The sequence below is a fragment of the Corythoichthys intestinalis genome, chromosome 3, assembly GCF_030265065.1.
Source record: "Corythoichthys intestinalis isolate RoL2023-P3 chromosome 3, ASM3026506v1, whole genome shotgun sequence".
In the NCBI taxonomy this organism is placed as follows: domain Eukaryota; kingdom Metazoa; phylum Chordata; class Actinopteri; order Syngnathiformes; family Syngnathidae; genus Corythoichthys; species Corythoichthys intestinalis.
Window position 1 is genome coordinate 22,571,801 of NC_080397.1, and position 26,190 is coordinate 22,597,990.

At 39.3% G+C, this 26,190-nt stretch overlaps 1 protein-coding gene across 1 annotated transcript in view; it reads right to left on the reverse strand.

Moving 5' to 3' along the window:
- sh2b3 (SH2B adaptor protein 3) overlaps nt 1–26,190 on the reverse strand; it is a 125,921-nt gene that overhangs the window by 46,938 nt on the left and 52,793 nt on the right. The window contains exon 2 of the mRNA XM_057830955.1: nt 24,037–25,191. Coding sequence (XP_057686938.1) covers nt 24,037–25,164 — 1,128 coding nt within the window. The 5' untranslated portion in view covers nt 25,165–25,191. The remainder of the gene's footprint in view (nt 1–24,036; nt 25,192–26,190) is intronic.

Genomic DNA, 26,190 nt, shown 5'->3' on the forward strand with positions numbered 1-26,190 from the left:
TCAAGAGTTTATTCAAATATTTCAGAAGAGAAAGACAAGCTTTTTCCTGACTCGGGGCTCAAACACACTGATAATGGTGTTTTTGAACCCTTTTTTTTTTTTTTTTTTTTTTTAACCTTTATTTATTTGTTTGTTTGTTTGTTTACATACAGAATTTTAATATTTTGATCAAATAAATGAAAAACAATTTTAAAAAGCATTAAAATACATCAGGTGACTTGAAGTTCCGCTCTGAGACCCCCAATTTGGCCAAATTTCTAAATTGTCCTATATGCATTTGTGATACATCATTGGAAAGCTTAAAATCTCAATTTTCTGGGGGAAGAAAAATTTTAAACAGGAGGGCATTTCTTTTTTTTTTTTTTTTTTAAACCCTAATGCCCTAACTCAAGGTGAGAGCATGAAAGAGCATAATTAAAGACATCATGATTTTAACGAGATATTATCGCGTAACTACCTATTTTCGGTCCAATAACTCTGTGTAGCACGTCTCACCGAGTGACACAGCTGTGAATGGCCAAAGCCTGACTTTTTGGGGATTTTATGGGTGAAACACGATAATATAACAAGGGTCGCAATGCAGAAATCACAGACATGAAGGAGTGGTCGAGATATTCTTTTTCAAATATTTACCCTTTTAAATGTTTTTTTTTGTTTTTTTCAAATTTTCTTTTTTTGGATCGATTATTCATCATCTAAAATATCGGGAAAAATGCGACAGTAACAAAAAAAAAACCAAAACAATTGAGCAATAGTTATGAGGATGATATCCGTGACCTATTTACAGACACAAATTTTCTCATTGTGAGTAATTTGTTTAAAAGTTTAAAATATGCGAGTGAATAATTTTATAAAGTCATTTTTTTAAAACTAAATATTAGACATCAATTATTGATTCAAAGCTAAAAATAATAGACATTTTGAACAATAAATATAATTACTTACCGTCTTTTTATGGCTGGTTTAGAACAAAAGCGGTTGCGTATATGTAAGCGGGGGTCTGCAGGGTAAAACTGACAAAAATAGTTTGGGGGCTTAATGTGCCATGAAACTGCTATAGCAGCATATAAACATATTGTTCTATCAAACACAACAGTTCTTTTGGTTTAAAGCACAGCAGTTTATTTTAAAGAGGGGTGCAAGAGCAGAAAATTTTCAACCTTGTCTGTGTTTTCCGCCTTAAATATATATTATATATATATATGTATATATATTAGGGCTGCAGCCATCGAATATTTTAGTAATCGAGTAATCGACTGAAAATTCTATCGATTAATCGAGTAATCGGATAAAACTTTTTTTTTTTTTTTTTTTTTTAAGGAAAAGAGCAATTATAAATATACATGAGAAAAAAAGACATTTAGTCCAATACTGAACCATTTTCAGTCAATCAATGTCTTTATTTTCGATGTACATTGTTGAAAACAGCCAACAATTTCATCTAAGATGTGACTAGAAAAAAAATTCACTGCTCGCACTCAAAAAACTTCTTGATCTTATAAAAATAAAACATATTATTTACCTAAAAATGTAATTACGCTTGATAACACACATCAATTGAAAGCTACAGTGCTGCTCGAAAGTTTGTGAACCCCACAGCGATGGTCAGATTTTTTGTAAAAAAAACTAAAATAACCTTATTAAATGTTAAGTTATACCCAAATCCACAATACTGACATTCCAAATAATGGACTGAAACAAAAGAAATAGTTATATTGTCATTCTTTATTTAACAAAAGTGGTTGATTTAAGAAAAACTCAGATATCATGTGTGCAAAAGTATGTGAACCCCTTCAGTTAATAGGATATTGCGCCTCCTTTTGCAGAGATTACCTCAACCAAACGGTTTCTGTAGTGACTAATCAGCCTCTCACATCTACTTTGGGGGATTTTTGCCCATTCTTCCTTGCAGAACGCAGTCAGTTGAGAGAGGTTTGATGGGCGTCTGGCATGAACTGCTCGCTTCAGGTCCCGCCACAGCATTTCAATGGGATTTAGGTCAGGACTTTGACTGGGCCAGTCCAGAACACGAATCTTCTTCTTTTTCAGCCATTCCTTGGTTGTATTGCTGGAATGCTTTGGATCATTATCATGTTGCATGATCCACCTTCTGCCAAGCTTTAACTTCAAAACAGATGGCGTCAGGTTATGTTCTAGGATTTGACAATATTCCTCAGAATTCATGATTCCCTGGACTATGTGGAGTTGTCCAGGTCCTGAGGATGAAAAGCAAGCCCAGATCTTGACATTCCCACCTCCATGCTTCACTGTTGGGAGAAGGTTCTTTTGGTGGTATGCAGTGTTGACTTTTCGCCAGAAATGGCGGTTTTGGTTGTGACCAAACAGTTCAATTTTGCACCTACATCAGTTGATGAAAACTCTTTTTAATTTAGTCTCGACAACACAACTGTTAAAAAAACAAAAAAAAAACTACTGAATTGATTGATTAGGAAATCAGGTTGAAATAATAGAAAATTCCAAAATGTTGAGGGGGTTCACAAACTTTTGAGCAGCACTGTACGTGTTTTTCCCACGTGTTCCAATTTCATTTCCATTTGTGTCAAGCTATTTTTAAGTTCTAGTTAAGTTTTAAGTTAGTCTAAACTGTAAGTACTGATAGGATTTTGAGTTTTTGCATGATAGGATTTTGAGTTTTTGCAGTGTTCAAAATAAATGTATGATACCTGCTGTATTGGAGCACATTAGGGACCAGTGCTACTTGGTGTTTTATTCAGCAATGACTACTGAGCTAAAACTGACACTTAGCTTTATTATGTTTTAATTTTACACCCTCATCACTCTACAGCGCTGTGTTTTTACAGATTAAATAAAGCCTGTATGTAAGACACGTTAGCCATGCATCGACAGTGGTCATAATTATTATTATTAAAGCAAAACTGAATATATTACTTTTGGCACACCTTCTATGTTAAATGCCCTTGAGCCCAACCCTGGCACTCTGGCTCCCTTTTCTAAAACACATGTTAAAAATCTCGGAGTGATATTCGATTGCAGGCTCAACTTTGAAAAACAGATTAGTTCTGTTGTAAGAGCAAGTTTTTTCCAGCTCCGTCTCTTGGCCAAAGTGAAGCCTTTTCTTACTCGCCACGACCTGGAAAAAGCAATTCACGCTTTTATAAGCTCGAGGCTGGATTACTGCAACGCACTTTATGTTGGTCTTCCCAAATCCTCAGTTTCTCGTCTCCAACTTGTTCAAAATGCTGCTGCTCGATTTTTAACAGATACACCTAGACGTGAACATATTACCCCCGTGCTATCATCGCTCCACTGGCTTCCAGTCCATTTTAGAATTGATTTTAAACTTTTACTGTTTGTTTTTAATTCTATTAATGGCCAGGCTCCTTCTTACTTATCAGAAATTTTAACCATCCGTAACTCTGGCAGGAGTCTTCGCTCTACCGGCCAACTTCATTTGCAAGTCCCAAGGTCCAAACTCAAACAGTGGGGAGACCGATCTTTTGCGGTTGCTGCACCCAGGTTATGGAATAGTCTTCCCCGGAGATCCGCACCACTGCAAATTTGGGCCTTTTTAAATCTCGTTTAAAGACACACCTTTTTAGACTCGCCTTTCCCCAAGATTAGTTTAGCCTGGTTTTATTTCTTTAGGGTTTTTAATGTTTTCGGATTTTATCTGTTTTATTGTTTTGTTTGCTGTCTGACTAATCGTGATGCGATGTTTCGTTTCTTTTTTTCTTTTCTTTTCTTCCTAATGTCATTGTATAATACTTTCCTGCCTTTTATTTACTATGTGCCATGTTTGTCTTTGTTGTAAAGCACTTTGGGGACCTTTCGGGTTTTGTAAAGGGCTATATAAATAAATTTGATTTGATTTGATAATCAATAGAAACCTAGCCCTCCGAAGGGCTAACGTTTAGTGAGTGAGTGACAGTAACGTTATATTTATTAGCGATGAGAAGTCTACTGCTTAAAGATGGCAGCTGTTTACTAACGCTGCCCAGATGCGGCCGAGTCTGTTATTGCGCATCTAGTCCTAAATGCATGCGATATCTATGAGACGCATCGGACACTACCTGCTACCAAACTAGCATCATGCGGGCGTAGTTTTTAGCAACGTTGGCGTAGTTTGTAGCGGCTGTCGGCTGCGGCAAGTTTTTTTTTTTTTTCTTTGCTTCTCCCTCTACGCACGTGACTTCAGCGCGCTGTCCCGCATTAATAGTAGTCCGGGCAAAACGTGATGCTTAGAGCTAGCTAAATTAAACAATTCCTCGAGGTGAATAAAATTACTCGGATCAGTTTTTAAACTCGAGTTACTCGGGTATTCGTTTCAGCTCTTATATAAATATTATATATATATACATGTACACACATATATATATATATATATATATATATATATATATATATATTTTTTTTTTTTTTTTTTTTTTTTAATTATTATTATTTATGTCAGTACGTCCATGCTGTGAAATCAATTTTGTGATAACATTTTAGAACATTTTTCCTAGGACAAACGATTCAAAAACTGGATGCTGCAGTATGCATTGCATAAAGAGAAAAGAGGATCAGATGGATTGTGTGAGTGGGAGCAAAGCACGAAAATGGCAGTGCATTTTATGCACACGTAGGCAAATAGTTTGCAAGGGGGAAAAAAATGTTTTTTTAACCTTGTGATTTCTTTCTTTTCATACCCATGACAAGCTTTGCCAGGAAAGATTCGTGGCACTGACATAAGCTGCCATAAACTTTTCACTTTATTGTGCATGTATGCCAGCATGGAACATTGTCGTCATCATTCCAGAAAAACAAGAAGAACTTTTTCTATTATCTTCAGATTTCATACAATTTACCCAACAGAAGAGCGGAAGTTTCTTGCCCGTTAGAATGTGTTGGTTAAGGGCGTGTGTTCCTGTGACAACAGAATATGGTACTCGTGTTCAATAAAGAGAGAACATTGTGTAGGAGAGCATGTGAAGTGCAAGCTAGCAATATTCGCATTACAACATCAGAAGCAAAAGTACCGTAATTTCACGAATATAAGGCGCACCCGTGTATAATGCGCACCCCAAATTTACTTATAAAATTTGGGGGAAATTATTGTACCCGTTTATAACGCGCACCCTAATTTTAGCACCAATAAATAGAAGAATACAAGAAAACAGAGCTCGTGTACAGATACAGAGATGTCATTTTACTGACTGGTGAAACACAGCACAAGCATAGCACATTGGTAGTTCAAAACATTACCGTAAACTGACAATATTTACGGTAATAATATGATTTGACAACTTCTCCAACTTACCAGAATCTAGGAGAAAACAAAACGGATGTGACTTTTCTTTTAAAGGCTGCTGTATAACTTGCTCGTTTCCTCATGATGAATAAATGTTTCTTCCATGGATTGATACGGTAAAACTACTGAACTATTGTTATTTGGGTTTGAGTTTCCCGAGGGACCGATATAGTTGATGGACACAGGAAGTGTGTGTCCTTACATTTGTTATCCTCCGAATTGTGGAGCTGCAATAAACGTCGACTCAAATGAGTTCAAGAAACTAAATTCTGTGCTTTATGAAGAGTGAAAAAAGCAGAATTTAACACAGACGAAATCATTCGGCCGATTAGTGTGAAGTATTACCGAAACAAAATGGTGACGTCACGTACCGTAATGGTCGGCAACGGGTCGCCGCATACGTTTCTTCAACACAACGTGGCCGTGTCAATGAAAAAAAATCGGTTTATATATATATGTAATACATATATATTTCTGTCTCCATCCATGTACCCGTTTATAATGCGCACCATGAATTTACAAGTTGATTTTGGGGGAAAAAAGTGTGCGTTATATTCGGGAAATTACGGTACTTAAAAAACAAAAACTGTGAAAAGTATGATGCTGCAGTTGTATCTGCAAAGTGCAAACTAGAAGTTTTAAAGCATTTCAAAATACGTTGCCATACACATAGTGTAGAACCTCTCACTTTGCTTATCGTCGATAAATATTTTAGATATATATATATCGTAGTTCTTAGTATATATCTAGATATATTTTAGTTCCAATGTTTTCTCAGTGAGTATTGAAAGGATGCACTCAAAAGCCTGTCTTGGTTCATGGTTATGTTTCCTGATCTTACATAGTTAATGCTATAAAATCTCACCGTGGTGTCTTGAATAAAGTGGTACCTCTACATACAAAGTTAATTAATTAAGTTAGTTAATTCAATTCATTCAATTAATTCATTCCACAGCCCGAAAACCTACACTAAATCCTTAATAAATACTTCTAGTACTATTACAAATGGCAATTACACATAGCAAAGCAAATCAATTATAAATAAACATTGGAATAATGTAATATAATAATAATTCCTGTAATAATGTAACAAATCGGGTTCTAATGTGCTGACGTTTTTTGCGTGCTGTACCTGAACGCACCGCGTGGCTGACATGGCAGTGAGATAGAGAGCGCGGTTAAGATTTTAGTTTTTCTTTTAATTATTTTGTTGCTGGCGTCAACTGCGACGGACAGTAGGCGTGTTCTGTTGCACTAGATGATGGAATAAATGATTAGAAACCTGACTAAGCTGGCGATTTCTTTCGCGATATTACCACAATTATAATCGTCACCTTAACTTATAAAGACTGGCGAGCGGAGGTTGGAGGGGGACCGACGAGATCGTAGACATTCTACGGCCGTATTGTCGAGCCGGTTCACGGATGTGCACACCACGCTCATATTTTTTCTACTATTTCCATCTTTATTTCAATGGTGAGCGTCACCTTTATCCTTTATCAACACCTACACTAACCTTGGAACCCGTGTTTTCGCTCACAAGAAAATCCGACGTGCGTCGGTCTTCCGGCAAAACAAAGAAACTGCGGCGCTGTCATAAATCGTCATATTTCGAGCATGGCGTCAGATGTTGAAAAGATCGTGTGTCATAGCGATCGTATGTCAAGGTACCACTGTACATGTGAGACACCTTCAGAGTTCTTATTTTCTCCAGTCACAGATCAAAGTACAGTGGTACATCAAGATACAAAATTAATTCGTTTCGGAGTGGCTTTCGTATCAAGATTTTTATCATATAATGAATCGTGTTTTACATTTAAATCGCCTAATTTATTCCAAGCTTTACTAAAACACAGCATTAAATTTGCTGTCCTCAGATTGCCTCTCGCTTTGTTAACCCTAGTGGCGCGCAACTGTAACTAATGTCAGGTTGTAGCTTTTTCTACAGACGTTATTACATGACTACTCACGCTCATAGCAAACACACAGTGCTAAAAGACGAGCTAACTTCAGCAGCCGTTGCCTGCTATTTCATTTTGCTGTTTGTGCCTTGATAAAGCATCGCTTGTAAGTTATATTCTTCAAAAGCATAAACATGCCATACAATGTAGTGGGGCAATGTCGCGATCCTTTCTCTTCTGTGTGCAAACATTCTATAGACCCTACTCACCAACGTCACAGAATGACGTGTCGCTGTATTCGGCCGCCATATTGTCCGTCATTGTTTATCCGTATTCTCAATGATTTCAATTTGTCGTGCAATTTATAGTGCAATTCATGGAAGCCCCGGTGCTTTCAGATGCTGTAAACTCATTGGAGGCGTTGCATAAAAGGCGTTATGTGGAAAAGCTTCATTCTATCCATTCGCCAGATCCATATTTGATGCCTAAATCGATATTTTTTGACCCGCTGTCTTCGCCGTCTCTGCCTGACATCTGCTACCCTGATATCTACAACTATCTTGTCCACACAAAATCAGCCTATTCTCACAAAAGTTTGAAAAACTTTAAGAGCAGCACTCTACGCAACTTTACCCCGTGTGACCCTTTACTTCCAATTTTCTAAAATGGCGACAATCAATAAAAAAAAAAAAAAGTTGACTGCGATGGCCGACGCTTCAAGGATAGGTGGATATTGGACTATTTCTTCAATAAAACACGTAACAACTGTGTCTGCCTCATTTGCAAAGAGACAGTCGCTGTTTTCAAAGAGTTCGATGTGACGCGATAATGATATTACCGAACAAGACACGCTGACATGTACGACATTACAGGGAAGATACGCAACGAGAAATTATAGCAACTTGAAGCTAGTTTAATTTCACAGCAGCAGTATTTCGCAAAAGCCCTAGTGTCGAAAGAGAACGCCACAAGACGAGACTGTTTTTTTATGAATTTAAAAAAATAATAAAGCAAATGTGACACACAGAAGGGCTTGCTAAAACATGTATAAATATATTGTTCTATGTAAATCAGCCAAGGTAGCCCCCCGCATTTTTACCACACCAAATCTGGCCCCCTTTGCAAAGGTTTGGACACACCTGTTTAACTGATGATCCGTAGACGAGGCCAGCTTCTTTCACTTGGTACAGCTAAATATTATTCAAAATGTAATGATGGTGGAAGAAATAAGCATCTTGAATTTGAAACTGTATGTTGTCGGCGATTAGCCTCGCAATGATCTTAATCGTGGTTGTCAGCCCAAAACCCTCTAAATATATATTAAATGTATTTTACCAGGTATAAAATGACTACTACATAATCTGTGGTAATCGTTTGGAGCCCAGTTTTCTCGTCGAATTGCAGCAGTCCATCTCGCTCTCCTCTCCGGGTCTCTCGGAATACGGTAGAACTTCAAGTCTCTCCGTCTATCTTCTCTGTTATTGCAACCAACCGCCACACACGCCTTCACCATTTTGATTATTAATGTTAACGAGCAGAAAAACACGCCATAATAGGAGGAATTTACGTAGCGGTAAGGCGTCAACATGACGAGTTGACGGACAATATGGCCCGGAGGCGTGGTTGTGACGTCATGTGAGTAGGGTCTATTGTATTTCAGCGCCTCCTGACTTCACTTCCCAGGTTCAACTGAGCCAGTGGCACGTCTGCACTGGGAGCGAGATCAAGCCATGATAACATTTTCCACACCAGCATCAATGCCAAACCTGACTGGCCAGGGTCAAACTCACCAAACCAAACCAAAATGTTTAAAAGGCAGTATGCGCAGAGAGTTTGAGATATATGCTTGCTCTACTGGCAATTGGGATTTTTAAATCTGTAACAAGTGAGAGGCACACGATAATATATAATTCACACTAATGTAGGGGAACCTGAAAGAGAGAGGAGCAGGCTTATAGAAGAATGAGATGCCTCGCCAGCTTCATACAATCACTGATTGGAAAATCCTATTGACAGGCAACCATTTGCATTTATGGGAGGAATTTCAATTAAATTATTGGACATGCAAATGCTGTAGTACTATTGTTCTTGTCTTCATATGTTCTATATGACTTTTTTTCTTTCTCTATTTGACTTCTTTTTTTTCCCCTATAAACCATTTGGGCATATATTTACAGCCCTGTCAACTTTTTTTTTTTTTTTTTTATGCTCCACTCCTCTGATTTGCTCTATTAATGTAGCTCCAATTTTGCTCACTCCGGTCAGATGACCATCACTGTAAAAAGTAGTCACATGTCACTAGAGCTGTCCCGACTAGTCAACGTCATCGATGACATAAATGCGTCGACGGGCAAAACATACCGTCGACGGGTAATGACGGGTTAAAAAAATTACATGCGGATAAAGTTTAGAATGGCAGGCGCTTGCGATACAAGCCGTTGTTATTGGCATCCCCAAGGGGGCCGCTGTTATTTCAATGTGACCGGCGTTGTCTGATTAAGCAAAGAGGAAGAAAGTGGGCGAGCGAGCGAGAGAGAGGGCGCGAGATCCGCGAGTTGGAAAAGTGCGCGGGTAGCGCCGAGTTGAGTGGCTTCATCCCCCACGTTTTTGTTTTGGTCAATAAAAGTATCCTTAAAGAGCCATCCGACGCCTCTCGGTGTTTTTATGCACGCCGCCACCTTTCCGAGGAGGAAATCAGACGAACCCAGACGAACCGACGACAACGAGCCAAGTGAATCGCCGGTGAGGAGTTGAAAACACCGCCAATTTCCAAAAAGGGCAGAGATGGTAACACGTGAAAGCGGCATAAAGCCAAAAAAGCGGACCAGAATAGCCAGAGCCTGGAATTATATCAAGGAAAATATGGAGGGTGCCACTGTGTTTACTCTTTGCTAAGCTGAGCTCTCATACCACGGTAGCACGTCAGCTATAAACGAACACTTGAAGCGCCGTCACCCATGTATAATTTTCGAAGACAACAAGAAACAACAAGCTAGCAGATTGTAAGTCCATACAACTCTAACGATTTTTTAAATGGAAGTTGCCTTTATGTGCGTCGTATCAACGCGCATTTTTATTTAATAAAATAATTAATATAATTATATATATATTTTTTTATTATTATTAAATTTATTAGGATCATGGAAGCTCCCACTTAGGGAAAATTTATACATATATCCTGTATATACGTAATATAATAAAAAATATATATGGAAACAGCACTGGCCTGCTTACTGTAATCCATGACTGCACTAATGTTAGTTATTTAATATTATAAAGTTTTACATATAGTAGTATACTATAAAATTAATACTATATACTTAATTTTTGTTACTGTGGGTATGTGTGCCTTACATTCAAATAATTGTGGTAATATTTCAGTGTGCCCTCTGCGTTATCTTCAGGTTAAAACAAACAAAAGTTGAACAGTTTTTCCCCTCCCCATAAAATGCGGAATGCAAACCGGAAAGACCATCTGAACTCACACAAAGTATTCTGAAAATGATTGTCCGGGACATTGCAATTCATTTTAACATTTAGAACAATAGAGACAATGACATACTGCAAAAAGAGTAAGAATTGTATTGACTCCTGTTAAAAAGGTGAAGTCACAGTGTTTCCGTTTACATTTTTTTGCACCAGTTAATGCCAGCAGCATTTGACCTCTTTGTTTGTGATTTATTATTGATATTTATGTTATTTATTTATACGTTAATAAGGAATTTAGGTTTTCCAAAATGTTTTTTGTGAATTAATAAGCTTTAACAAAAATTTCATTATTAAATCAGTAAAAAAAAAAAAAATTATCAGATTAGTCGACTAATCGTAAAAATAGTCGGCTGACTAATCGGGAGGAAATGTCACACAGGTTTAGAAGGCTAGCTGAAAAATCTAAACTGAAAAATCTAATCATTGGTGCTGTCAGCAACGTGAAAGTTACAAGAACGCTAGTTACACATCCATACTCAGTTTTCCCAGTTGCTTCAGAACTAATGTGGGAATGTTGTCTTCTTCATTTATTAACCCCTTCAGACCTAGCATGCTGCTGAAGGACATGACGTGTTTGCGTCTCTAAATCAATAAATACACTGAATTCAGTTGGTATTGCCACTTCTGGGTAGGGCTGGGCGATATGGCTTTAAGTACGTATCACGATAAATTGAGCAGATTTACCTCGATAACGATAAATGACGATAAATTCGCCCAAGCAAACTGTTATATAATTTGAAAATTTGAATCAATGCATGGAATACAAATTAAGTTTCTCATTAAATTTATTTACCAGCTTTCAATTTAACAATTGCACATGCAGTCTAAACATTAAGTATTTAAAAAAATCTTGTACACAATAAGAATTGTTGTGTGAACATTTATAACAGCTTGTATGACTTGAAAAATATCATCACTTGAATTTCATTAAATTCATTCCGCATTGTTATACACTAGATAGTGGCATACGTTTAGATATTTAGAATAGATACAAATACGACATATCCACCCGCCCCCCAGAAATTATACTTAATTAAAAAATAAAATGTTTCACAAACCTTTCCTTTCTTTTATTCGGCTCAATTTAGGGCTGTCCCAAATGACTAATTTTCTCCCGATTAGTCAGCCGACTATTTTTACGATTAGTCGACTAATCTAATAATTTAAAAAAAAATTTTTTGTTTTAATTTTTTTTTTTTTTTTTACTAATTTAGCAATGAAATTTTTGTTGACGCTTATCAATTCACAAAAACATATTGGAACACTCAAATTATTTATTAAAGTACAAATAAACAAGTAAATAACAATAATAAATCACAAATAAACAATGAGTTCAAATGCTGATAGAATTAACTAGTGTAGCGTCCCAATTGAAAAGATGGTCTCTTAAACTGATGGTTTACAACTTTTATTCCATCCTTGATGTAAACACACTGTAAGAGCTACGGTGCACATGAATAAAGCGACACAATTAGAAATTAACAAAAACTTTTCACCTTTTTCCTTTTAAACCTTATTTATATACCAATGAATTGCCTATATGAATTGCCTTTACCTTAATTTATTACCTTATCATTGACAATCTTTCCCTTGAGTGCAATCACTGTATATACTGTATATATTTATGACCTTTTAACCTTATATAATTTTCTATACCATAAAATATACCTTTCAATTAGCATTAAGAACAATACTAATAGCACTTATAGGCCCATTGTCAATGAAACATTATTATTTAGTAAGGCGACAGCACCCTCTGGTGTACAAAAAATGAAAAAAAAAATTTACAAACTGCGTGAAGGCGCTTGAGGTGTTTATTCACGGCCGACGTGCAGCCAAGCTTGGCATTGAAAAGACAGGACAGAAGAGTGTACTCCCCTTTGTTTCCTTGAAATAAGTCAATGTTTTGGACACTCTGGTGCGCTTTTTTGGCTTTGTGCCGCTTTCCCCGCTTGCAAACAGCATCCGACATTCTAACTTTCCACGCATATATTTTTTTTAACCCTTCATTAACCGTCGACGGGATGTTGTGCTCGTCGATGGATTTACGTCATCGATGACGTCGACTATGTCGACTAGTCGGGACAGCTCTAGCTCAATTATTTACATCTTATGATTTTGGAAATCCTTCCAGTATGCACTAAATAATATTCCTGTTCCCAAGCACTGTGCTTACTGTACTGTCATTTTTACAAAAAATAAACAATACATAGTTAGTCCCCGTCATCTAGGACGAGCCACTTACAAGACTAGCACTGTCGTGTATTACAAATACTGCTTTGAACAGACAAAAGCAATGACACAGGCTTAAAGAGGTCAACTTTAATTGTGTAAATCACACTTAATAACGACACGATCTCCTGGTTGAAATAGACGACATCCACTTAATTCTATTGAAGATATGTAATGCTGAGGCAATTTGTCAACTTTACTTTTAAAAAGAAACGTGCACTGTTTATCCAGTAGATGGGGCTCTTGCAGTGTGTCAAACAGTGATTCAATTTAGGGCAATTGTCTTAAAAGTGGTTCATTGTTTCAGAAAGCCTCGGTTTTTCCATCCCTATCAGGAACCCGTCAAGAGTTTACTTAATGTCGGGTGAAAGTTTGGCGAAGCTAACTTAAGCCCGACTTCATCCCGTTTACTTGTAGCGTTAGCCGCTAGCGTTAGCTGCTAGCGTTAGCCTACCGGGCTTCTGTTTGATTGGCTTCCTGAAAACCATGTGACTCCAAACGTAAGCACACTGTCTGCATTTTTAAAGGGGAATCACCATAGCCGAACAACACAGAGTCAAAGCGGGATGAAAAGACTATATTTTCTTCTTTTATTAAATTACCGAATTTACCGACATGGTCAAAATTACGTCGGTCATCATGAAGAATTTCGGTAACGGTAAATTTTCGGTTTACTGCCCTGCTCTACTTCTGGGTGATGATTGGATGAAACTTTACCCATCGAAATCAAATCATGAGGTTTAGCACGCTGTCTTTGCTATTTTTTGGCTCTTTGAAAATGGCTGAGATAAAATGCAACTTCAAAAAGGCAAACGTAAGCCCCGAGGCTATTGGACACCTTTGTGTGTGGGCTTTTCATGTGTAATTCGGCAGGGTTATGTTTCACTATTTTTGTTCTAGGACAGCACACAACCGCAGTCAAATGAAGAATTTAATTAATCGAAGAAACAGGCATGTGTTTATAAAGGGTAAATAGATTTGCCATCCCCATGCGGATGCAAAATAATTGTGAAAGAAATGTGAATGAGATCTAAGAAACATCTTAATCACATGTCTTAACCACTTACTTCTGTTGGATGTTTCTCTAGATTTTTTCATCACAACAAAATGTTCATACAAACTCAAAGAAAGTGCACTTTTTATGGCCCTTTCAACACTCCAAATTAAGCCTCCAGCTAAGTCATGGTTGAGAGAATAATTTTGCAAAGGTTGTGACTCAATGAATGCACCCATCCCCATTTGCCAATTTTCCATACCGCTTATCCTCATTATGGCAGCGGCCCGGTGTGCTGGAACTCAGCTGACTTCGGCAAAGAGGCAGAGTAAAAATGAAGACAAGTACAGTATTCCTGTGAAAGTGTCATTGTTTGTTTTGTTTTATTTGGCTGATATTGGTGAGACTGACTTTTGAGAGATTTTTTTTTTCCCCTTGTGATATAGTAGTCTGTGCACGTGTCATCTAATTTCTAGGATACTTCACAGTGGTAGCCCCATAATCAGTAATATTTTACACAACCGGCATTCACAAATAAAAGGTCAATTGAGCCTTTTATGTCCAGCCAACACTTGGGTAACAATATCAGAACCGAAATACAAAAGAGCCTTCTATGAGACCGGATTACACAAGACTTGAACTTGAGCTCAAGGCAACAATTTGACATAGATACCCAAATCATTCCCCTTCCTAATCTGCCGACTTTCCTATGTTTGTCCTTCCGCTTATGTCCTTTTGTCTTCCTCTGTTGCATTTGCTTTGTTTCTTCTCAGCTTCTTGCATTTGATTTCTTGTTGAGCTGACGTGGACCATGTGTGCGGTATGCAAGTTGGAGCAAATTAATGCTGCATGTTGCCATATGAGAGATTAAAGTGCAAGTAACACGCAACAGATGGGCCAGATCCTCGTCCGGATTAAAAAGGACTTTCAACTCATGCTAGAAACTTCTTTTCGTAACCTCTTTATTGACAATCGCAGAATCACACTAGCAACAGTCCTAACATTAACAGTAGACACAATCTAGAATTCACCCGAAAGTTGAGGGAAATTTGGACAAAAGTCCTGCAAAACCCTCTCAAGGCAAAGAATTTAAGGGACTACAGTGAACTCCAGAATCAAATCGATAAAAAAATACAACAACAAAAACTCAAAGTAATCTACCTATACAGAAAATTCTCTGAGAACCTCAGCAGCACCCAATTTGACATTATCTGCTTATTATTATCTTATTATTTACTTTATTTATTTATTATTTATACTTATTATTATTATTATTATTATTATTATCAAAACAAGTCCCCTGGATGACCTTCCTGAAAAACAAAACTCACATGGCGCCAGGTCCGAGATTACGCTAGCACAGCAATGTTCATCTCAGCTATGAACTGTCAGAGTCAAGGGGTCGACAATAAAAATGGCCGGTTGGCCCGGTACTTTTAAAATGGTCAGGGGCCACCAGAATGCTCCAACCACTGGCCCGGTGGCGCCAGTAAAAATATAATGTGTCAATTAAAAAAAAAAAAAATCTTACTTCACATGAATTTCCAGTGGTTCCGTGTTTTGATGACTTTACACTATTCTGATCAAAGACAACCTTACAGCGTGGGGCACAAACACGTTCACCCGCTCGCTCCCGCGCGCAACCTGATTACTAATGCTTATTGATGAGTAGTATCTCAGTGTCCACCTAACGGTATATTAGAAGACAACATGTTTATGAAACTCCCAGCACCCGGCCAAGCACTGGGGGGGGGTAGGATTTGAGACCACTCAAGAAAGAGAAAGTCACCGGAGCAGTTGAGGGAAAGCGAAATCCAGTAAGAAAAGAAAAGGGAGAGAAAGTTTCAGCTCCAGTGGCGAGACCGTTGGAATTGGCTCGGCTACGTTCAACAAGAAATGAGATTTAATGTGAGGTGTGCAAATCAATGCCCACATATACAGACCCAGGGGCGGACTGGGACTAAAAAGCAGCCCTGGACTTTGACTCAGCCCAGCCCACAAGAATCGCTGTACGAAGGGAAACACAGACCCTCTAGGGAGGTCCGGGGGCATGCCCCCCCCCCCGGGAGAATTTTTTTTTTTACATTTTATTGTGAAATGCATCATTTTTGTGCACTTTGAGAGAAAAATGAAGAAAATGTGTCTAGACTCTGACTGTCTGACTTTGGGTGCTCAACGTACTGCAAGGCTGAACTGGAGTTGGTTCATGATCTTCCACCCTAGCTCTATGATCAACCTGAATAAAAAAATGAAAGAATTAATTTTTTAAAGCAAGTTTTATTTATCCAATTGATTATAATGCACATATCCCGTGTCTATAAAATGACTTCATTGTTTATGCCATAATTAATCTTGCCACACAAATAATAAATTATAATGAAAATACAATAAACATTTCAAGACAAATCCTGTACACATAACCTTCATTGAAAAGTATTAACCAGAAAACAAAGCAATATATAAATGATTAAAAAATATATATCATATCAATTTAACTACCTAAACTTTAAAGTAGTAAAACATTTCATTTTATTGATATTTTGTTATATTTCTTCTGAATTAATATTTCTGCCGCGTGTGCATACGTTGTTTTACAGCTAAAATATTTTTTCTTAGGAGAGATAGTAGGACTAGCATAATGTAACTTGACACGATTGCAAACGGGTACATGGACTAGCTGGCACTAACCCTTTAATTGTCATTCATTTCATTTAAAATGTAGCTACCTGGTGGATAACAATTGCCAGTATACCGAGCAAGTAACCCTCTTCATCCCTACTTATTTGTTGCCTGGCACGGCCAGACTGTTCTCCCTGTATTTTTCAAACACTGAGAGAATAGCTGGAACAGCGGTGAATCTGGAGTACCAGGCTAACTTACTTGCCCGACGCTTGTCTGGGGAACTTCCACCAGCTTATCATTACACCCTCCCTCTTCTTTCTCTCTCCCTGCACCGGCTGCACGTCAGAGCGGCTGCCGCTCCCACTCTCACCATCGCCGGGGGCTGTTGTTATCCGACGTGGCCGTTGCAGCCAGACTGCTGCTTGCGAAAATATTTGTCAACTTATGACATTTTAATGCTTCGCTCTCCAGTTTCTTAAAATTTTTTCTCCCTAACCTTCTCCGCGCCACCTTTCTCTTTTCTTTTTTTGCCACAACCATCCATATTGTGCATTAACGCTCGTCGCTATTTTGCTTCCAGAAGGAACCAATGAAGGCTACTCTGTGCTTTCTTTGTTCTTCTATCAGATTGGCGGTGAACAGCCAGGCGCATTGCTGCCACCTGTCAGATTGGATGCGAACTGTAGATCATCAGAGGATAGGGGGGATAAAAACAGTGATGTATAATGAATGGCGGCCGCCAGCCGTCCAGGGCACTGGCCGTTCTGTGATCCTCCAGAACCCACAGATTACCAGTCCGCCCCTGTACAGACCAGTAAGTTAGAGAAAAGTTAACGAGTATTAAACTAATAGTATGAAAATAACATAATAAATCATTCACGTGACCACGGAGAAAATATCGTCATTAATGACGGTTTAGCTTAAAAATTGTTAGCCATAATTGCCTTTGTCATCTCTTTGACTTTTAAATTGTTGCTACAACAACCAAGCCGGCGGGGGGGAAGACACCAAAGCTTTGCCCAAGCACGAGGGGCAGGCCTGCATCGCCCTGGAGCTCAGTAGAAAAAAATGTTGGCTATACAGGAGTGATTTTGGAATGATTATTGATGTGATTATGGAATTGGAATAGGAATATTTGCACTAGATTAATGTTTTTGCATCGTTTCGCTGCACTTTTCATTAAATCTACCTTAAAAAAAAATTTTTTTTTTTAACTTTATTCATGTTTTTCAAGGAAATTGTTCTTTTTCGTGATTATTGGAATCAATAACTGACGCGTTGACCTTGACTAGTGGTTTTAATAATGGGGCCAGAGAACTTCAAAAGCTAATTTCCTTTATTGTCTACCCCTGGGATGCTAGGGGTAAAGCAACCACACGTTGTCAACACATGTCACATTTTCCAGGCATCCCCCAACTGCACTGGCAAATTTGCCGAGTCACTAGGAAGGACATTTTGTCACTACATCATCAAGACAAGGCATCACGTGAATCTAATTGGCTCTTATGCTCCAATATACTGCCAATATATAGAAAGGCAAGAAATATAAAACGGAAGACAACGCAACCAGACAGCAAAGGACAAAAATAACTGGGCATGAAGTGAAATCATGTGGGAAAGATTAAAAACAGAAAAACTAAAACGAGTGCACACGCACACACATCTGAGATGTGATTAGGACTAAGCCTACAGGAGGTCTGAGGAAACATATCCGATGTGAGAATTTCAGCCGTCTGTGAGAACTTAAGTGACTTTTGGAGGGAAGCGACACCGCAACTTTCCTGGCAACATTCTGAGCTTGTCGGCAGCCTTTTTTGTGTGTGCGCACATCAGATGAAAGAGCAAGCGTTCGTGCTGCGGAGGGATGCATCTCAAAACTCTGACAGACGACATTCTCAAGGCTAAACATGCAAAAGAAACTGCAGTGAGTTCATGTCACACATTTGCTCCAAGAGGCACGGGCCACTTAATCTAAAACGGAGAGGAACGGAATGTAAATTGTTTACAGGTTGCAGGGGTCAGTTTGTGCTCTTCAAGATACTGAAGCTTTGGACCGAAACGCTATGTTGGCGTCAGTGATGTCTCCGTCCTGACTTCCGTCCTTTCAGCTGAAATGACAAGATTCACTTCTGCTGGGAAGCATCTTTGGTCGTGCAGTTTTTTTTTTTTCATCACACATGCAGAAGGAAAACAGACCTAATCATGCTTCAATGTCAGACTGGTTATAGTAGTTGTGTTCAAATAACATATTTTGTTACTGCTTCAGTCATTCACGAAGATAATGCTGGTTGGTCTTTTGTAAGAATTGCTTTGATCAAATTAAAAGAAGGTTAGCTAACTGGATTTTATGTCCTCCTTGGCAGTACTGTACAATGATTTCTCCAAAGTTGAGGTACAGGAGTCTCACAAAAATCACTGCAACTGAATGGCAACTAATCCAGGCTGTTGCTCGCTTCTCGCTCAAAGTAGGTCTGGAGAGGCAACAGTTGATCCATGACCCCAATAAGGACAAGTGCTGCATCAAATGTGCACTTGTGCACAATCACCCAAAATGTGCCTTTTGCTCTTTTATTGATACAGCTATATAAAAAATGTGACAAAAACCACACATCTGAGAATGGAATTTGTTGCCAAAAAGGAATCTGGGATGACGATCTCTGTCCTCTTTCAATAATATCCACCCATTTTTATATACTGTATGTTGGTAGTCCTTTCCACACATAGTATGCGGCGAATTGACAAACATATTTATTGCATACTATGTGGCAAGTGGGGACCACCAAAGAATGGAGTGTTGTATGGCGTCACACCACGACATGAGGATATTTTCTGTGACTGGGAGGGCCTACAACAGAAAAATGTACATTAGTAAGCAGCTATGTTGTGATGTCAGAAAGCCTCTTTAGTATTGAAAAGCTGGTGGTGGTTTAGGGCTATTTGGGTGGACTTATTTAGTAGGATAATAGAAGAAGCCTTGAAAAATGCAGCTTCTCAGGAACTTGCTCCCAGCTCAGCCTGAAATACAGTATAGCTCACTACACAAATGGTCACTGTGAAATCATAGATTATTTCTTGAGTAGATGTGAATGTCCCTGCAAAAACTTTGCACAAGTTTGATAACAACAAGCCATGATGCACAAAAAAGTTTGCCAACTTTGCCAAGCTAGGAAGGACGGCTTTTGGAGTGAGCGCAATGTCCTGTACAGAAAAGCCAGTCACCAGCCACCAAACGAAAAAAATGGTCGTCTCTTTTCAGTTTGGCAACCAACCAAATAGATCGGTGGATGACACAGTCAATTTTGGGCTGCACATTAATCGACGCCAGCTCAATGGACTGTAGTTCATCATTTTCCCTTAAAAACCACATTCATCAATACGATGAGTCTGCATAGTGAAGTGGAGTGTCAGCTGCTCTGGTGTGGCTAATACAACCTGGAGCTCAACACACACAACCCGTACACATGATAGTGAACTTGAGGAAACATATTTCACCTCTGCCACCTCTCACATTGTCCAACTGCCTTGTGTCAACCTGTATGAGTCCTTCAAATTCCTGAGGAATTAGACCATCTCAGGACCTGAAGTGTAAAGCCAATATCAACTCCATCCCCAAAAAAGGTCCAGTAGAAGATGTACTTTTTGCAGTTTCGAAGGAAATTGGCCCTTCCACAGGAGCTGTAGAGGCACGACACTCATTGAATCAGTTATATTTTTTTCAATCACCATCTGGCTTGGGCTTGCTACAAAAAAAGGACAAATCTGAATGCAAGAGAAATATGACTGCTGCAGAAGATCACTGCTACCCTTCTACTCACTCTTGAGAATTCGCATGCTACAAGGACGAAGACAAGGTACTGTTGGACTTCATCACATTCTGCACATTCTTCCATCTGGTAAGCGCTATGGAACAATGCACACTAAAACTAGCATAGATATTTATATATATATAGCGTCTGTCCTTTTGCATCAATTTATTTTTCCATTGGTTTTGCACAAATCCGAAACAACATTACTGTATTCATTGTTTTAGCATTGTCATTTTTGTCATATTTGCATTATTGCTGTTCATCATTTTTACAATACAGCTGGACACATTAAATTGTTTGAGAAGTCTGCACTATTTTCACAATTCAGGCATCTAGATTCCCAATGAAACTCACCATTGCTTGACAGCTCCCCCTAATTTGACCAGTTGCTGTATTAAATGGTCAGCCTTCATCAGTTCTGGGTTTATGTCATAAATATATACTTTATCATAATGTCCTGTTTGTTGTATACTACAGTGGCTCCAACAACCAGAAACAACTTACTCATGCATTCTCTACTTGGTCAACTAAGATGATTGTTTTTCCTATTCTGAAAACACCACAACAGCCATTTGAACCAAAAACCTCAGAACTGTGAAGCCGATGTGCCAACCACTCCATCGCCCTGTTACACTGACAATAAACATTAATGACTAGCAACACAATCATTGTACTGTACTCCATAACGTCAGTTGCACTTAGTGCTTGGGAAGTGAGGCTCGTCACTGTCATGGATTTTTTTAGTTGTTTTCAAACATGCATGACTGATCAATAATAATGACTATGCATTGATACAATTTTCGCCTCCACAAGTATGTTTCATGATGGCAGAATTTTAACTGTTATCAACAAATGTACTTTCCAGTAAATGTTCTTTTTGCCTCCACCCTTTTTTAAATAAAAGGATCAAGGGTGTGTATACAGCCCATTGCTATTTGTCGTATCAATAAAAAACAGATATAGAAAAAAATACAATTAAAAAAAATTGATTGAATTTTCTGAAAGTATGACAAATATCTTCCATCAAAAATCTATACAGTGAGCCCTTGTTTTTCGCTGTTAATTGGGGCCAGAATAAAAAACTGCTAAGTAGCCAACCCCCCATGGTTTTGAACATGTTACTGTCCCACCAAATTATTTTAAAACAAAAATGAAGTAGAAAAATCCTTGTCTTTTTTAAATGCTTCATTGAGTGAGTCCACTCAAATCCGCTCAAGCTGCTCAATTACACACAGCAACTGTCAAACAAGCTAAACGCTGATTGACGCATGCACCGCTCTGAAGTTTCGGCTTCCAAGCGTCTCTGGCAAGATCAAACCTTAACGTCTGTCAATCATCGTTAACTTTAATAACCAACTCCAGTGCACTGCAGACCAAAAGAAGCAGCAGGAGGGAGAGGGAGACTACATGATCGAATCGGGACAGCTCATTTGTATTTTTTTTTTTTTTTTTTTTTTGAGGCGCGAATTAGCGAGGAATCACTGTATATAATAAGAGGATATCCATTCATCCATCCATCAATTATCTATATGTCATGTTCTGTTGCCTTAAGCACAGCTATTTCTGAATGGTTTCAAACGTATTACTCTGTTTGCAGGAATGGCATGACATATTAAGGTATATGTACTAATGTTGAAGCCACAGACATAGACTTTTACACAACGCAATGTTCCATAATGTGGTTTTCAATCTAGTCAATGCAGAAGTGAAACAACCTTCCATTTTGCCTACATTGACAAAAAAAACACTTGATGTACTTGCAAAGATCGCATTTGACTTTTATTTAAGGTTGTTTTCACTTTAAACCCCACTGTCATCGTAAACTGTTTAATCAGATAAATCATCTCGTGGGATTATTGCGTTATCGGTTTAATTGTCTGGACTTGTTGCAGTCGTGTCATGGTTAGAGCTACATTATCAGGTCACAAGCAGCTTCCTCTTTTAGCTAAATGAGCTTGCTACTGATAATACTGTTTCACACAAAAGAAATAGCAAAGATATAAATACAAGTCTCTAACATTGGATGAGGTTATCATGACTGTGCTCATTCACAGGCACAGAAAAAGTCCTTAGATGTATGAAAGATTCAAACAAAATCAACTTAATTTGGAAAGCTCCAAGAAATTTTCCTCACTAGGTTTAAATTGTGTGCATGATAGTGAACAGCTCTCCTTCCTTTTATGGCCATTTTCAGGGCTCTTAATGCTCTGCCCTGCCAAGATTCCACACATGTGCACAAACACAAAGTAAGAGAACTCTGATGCATTTGGCGTTGCAGTGGAGCAGGCAAAATCCTGCCAGGGCTTTTGCCGCGGTGCACAAACGTACACGTAAGCGCGGGCACACGCGTGGCTCCGGCTCTATCATTAAGTCAATTATTTCAAGCATGTGGTTAGACTCGCAGCTGGCAGAGAGGTTGAGGGCTTCTAAATATAAAACACTACCAAGCACACACATGCAATGTCTTTCTCATTGACCAAGTGTAAGTGTGTGGGTCAGAATATACACTGACACCCACCCAGAGGCGAGACGCAGCTCTGTTTCTAGTGACCTTACAGATGGCTGTGGCTGGGACAACAGTCAAGTGAGCCACTTTGATTACTGGTTCAGGGCTCCTAGGGGACTGGGTGTGCAAACACAAGCCTCCTTGCAGCTGGACTGACTTGAAATATTGCAGTGTTTTCTCCTGTGATGCTGGGATCCAAAACCTAGCTCATGCTTGAGTAAAGAAGGAGAGAAAGAAAGAAACAAACTACTGTGGTGGCTGTGATGCTCCATTTCAAGGTGTGCACACTCAATCTTGTCAGCCAAAAAATTTACACAAGAACGTGAGTTTTGTATTTGAGTCCAAATGGAGTCACATGTAGACCAATTAGAGACCCTGTGGCTGAAGTGAGCCCAAGCACACAGGAAGAAGCGTGGGAGGTGTACCTACACACCATAGTGCAGGAGGACATGAATTCTTTGAAGTCATTCAGCATTAAAGTGCCAAAGTTGTGAAACGTTGTTACATGTATGCATGACAATTAACCGCATAATGAGGAACCGTGTGATAGAGATCGGTGACAACTGAAAAGATGCTAAATGAGTTCACTAGCAGTGTGAAATACATTATGAGTTCAGCATTAACACCCAAAAGATTAATAAGAATCCAATGGGACCCCTAAACTTGAAACAAATTCTCAACTGCTCATACACCAAATGTTAATATGAGTATGAAAAGTTGTTTGCCAATCTGCCCTGCCCTTGGCTATCAACACGCCCAGGGTGGAAAGACCCTCCGCATCGAGCGTAGGAACAGAAATGAGAAAAAAAGGTTTTTCACACCTGATCTAAGAGATCTTTTACGATACAAAAATGACGGCAATTATGAACTTTTCTTTACACTTGGTACGGCTGTTAATATTTTAACCCTTTATAGGGCAAGTGACTATTTTTGGTAATAAGAAAAAAATCGCACTCTAAAGTTGATTTTAAAAAAAAATAAATAAATTTAAAAAATCTTTGTTTAACTGATTGCCTGCCATTCACAGTGATGGACATCCAATTAAATTAAATAGGGAGGACTGCTGCACGTAAATGCTCATCTTTCAATGCCCCATCACTGTCAAATTCTACATATCGTGATTCGTCAAAAGTTAATTGATCATTGCAGGTAAAGATACCACGGTGCGCATGCAAATAAAGCTTTACTTTAGATGTGCGTGAGTGTACACGTACCTTTGGTGGATCATAAAGCTCCAATTGGTAGCCGTCACCTACTCCGACTTCAGCGTCCCTGATCCTCCTGACCAGCAGGCGGCAGCGCTGCCATCGTGGCAGAGAGTCTGAGATGGTGTCATCCACCAACAAGTACCTCAGTTGACCCTCTTTACAACAGCTGCTGACCTCAGACCTCCTCTGCCTCATGCTATTGCCACGTAACCAACGGAAACGATCCAGAAAGTTGGAAGCTACTCCAGAGAGAGGTGATAATGTCGTAGGCGTGGCTTCAGAGTTGAGAGATGAGGGGGTTTGTGAGGATGAGGAGGGTAATATTTGCTCAGATGTGAAGGGCATGCTGGTTGAGGGTCCAGTAAGGGAATGATTGGGGTTGTCGGCAGACAGGTCCTGTGACGACGGCGGCCTGGGTAGCGGCCGTTTCTTAAAAAGCCGCCGGACAGACTGCCGAATCTGACTGACGGAGAAGTGTGTGGCATCGGTATGTGCTGGACTGGAAGCTAAAGAGTCAGATACTTGTCGACTATCTGTGCCAGACAGCTCTTCGTTACTACGGCTACGGAACAACAATGAGCCGCTGCCGAACGAACGGGTCAAGCCCCTGAGCAGCACTGGGTTTCCTGAACGAGGGCTTCTCCCAGCACATCGCAGTGGCTGCTCTTGCTCCCTGCTCACTACAACCGGCTCCAGTTTCGGCGAAACCACGGTAAAGAGAGTGGCGGCGCCGGCTTGTCGACCCGCTTCCCGGTAGTCCTGCACCCCGGACAAAGAGGTGATACATAATCGTCCGATCATGGTCTGCGATGGAACAGTAGAAGCCGCCGGAGGGGTGCTGCCAGGTGCGGTGGCGCAGGTGCTCTGCTGGAGAGGTGTCCCATTGTTGTCAACCTCACAGCAGAAGTGTTGCTGGAAGAGGTCGGTGAACTGCTTGGAAAATGTCTCCGGCGGAAGGATGTCATGCTGGGGGCGTTCCCTGGCAAAGCTCTGGTAGTGTCCCGCAAGTTGTCGCGCTGTGGCGATGGCATGCAGCTCGCAGAACTCCCTCCAGCCTCGAGGGGGCGCTGCCACGCCAGGGCCACCTCCTACTGTTGCTGTGGTGCTGGCTGGATGGAATGTGTTACCATTCATTGCAGTAACCACACCGGCTGAGAATCACTGCAGAAAGGCAAATGTGAAAAAGAAATCAATTGGAAGGAGGGGGTTGGGGGTTACAAAACAGAGAAACATGAAAACTTAATTTGGAGAAAATTGAAATAATGCTGAGTGTTGTGCAATAACTACAGTACTGAAATTAGTCAATTCAAAGCATTTCTTTCAAACAATTGAAACTTTGTAAGGGAACATCCAAAGTTGGGTTTTATCTTCATTCGATTCTTAAATAGTAGAAATTAGATTACCGTACAGAAGCCTGAAAATCTCTGGAGGGAAAAAACTAAACTCAAACTAAATCAACCAGGGCCACCAGTACGTTTGAGACACTGGTGCCCACTCAGTCTTGGAGTCAACAGAATTTTCTCTCCAGAAAGGAGAGGAACTACGAGAAGAGCAAAACATGAAGAATGGAAGCAATTACAATGATTAAATCAGTTCTAAATTACACCACGCCAATTGCAGAAGGTCAGTATGTGAAATGAATGAACACAGTAATAAGTGATTGAGGCAGACACTGAACGAGGTTTGACTAAGGAAGTATGGTTGGAAAATTTCTTAATCAACCACACTGCCGGCTCCACAACTGGAGTGCTAAAATGACCCGTTTAAAGGGGTAAGCCCGCACACATACTGTACCTACACGCCCACGTTTCCTTTTGTCTTTACATCTCAAAATAATAAAGTTTAGTGCTATAATTGCAATACCGTGATACCATACAGCCGCTGTATTTTTGCTTAAGGTTATCATACCATCAAATTCTCATACTGGCACATGCCTAGCTCACAGTAGGCTACAAAAATAGTCCATTGAGAATTACTAAGAAATTTTACATTATTTAATCAGTATGTGTGTGTTAACCTAACTTGTGAAAAAATATGTATTCGTGCACCAACTTAAACCCGGTGCAATTTGAAACCCTTATGCTTGTAGACTCGCGTGCAGTCATTTAATTCTAGGGATATTATTGTGCACAGTTAACATTTATGCTCTCCTTATTATAG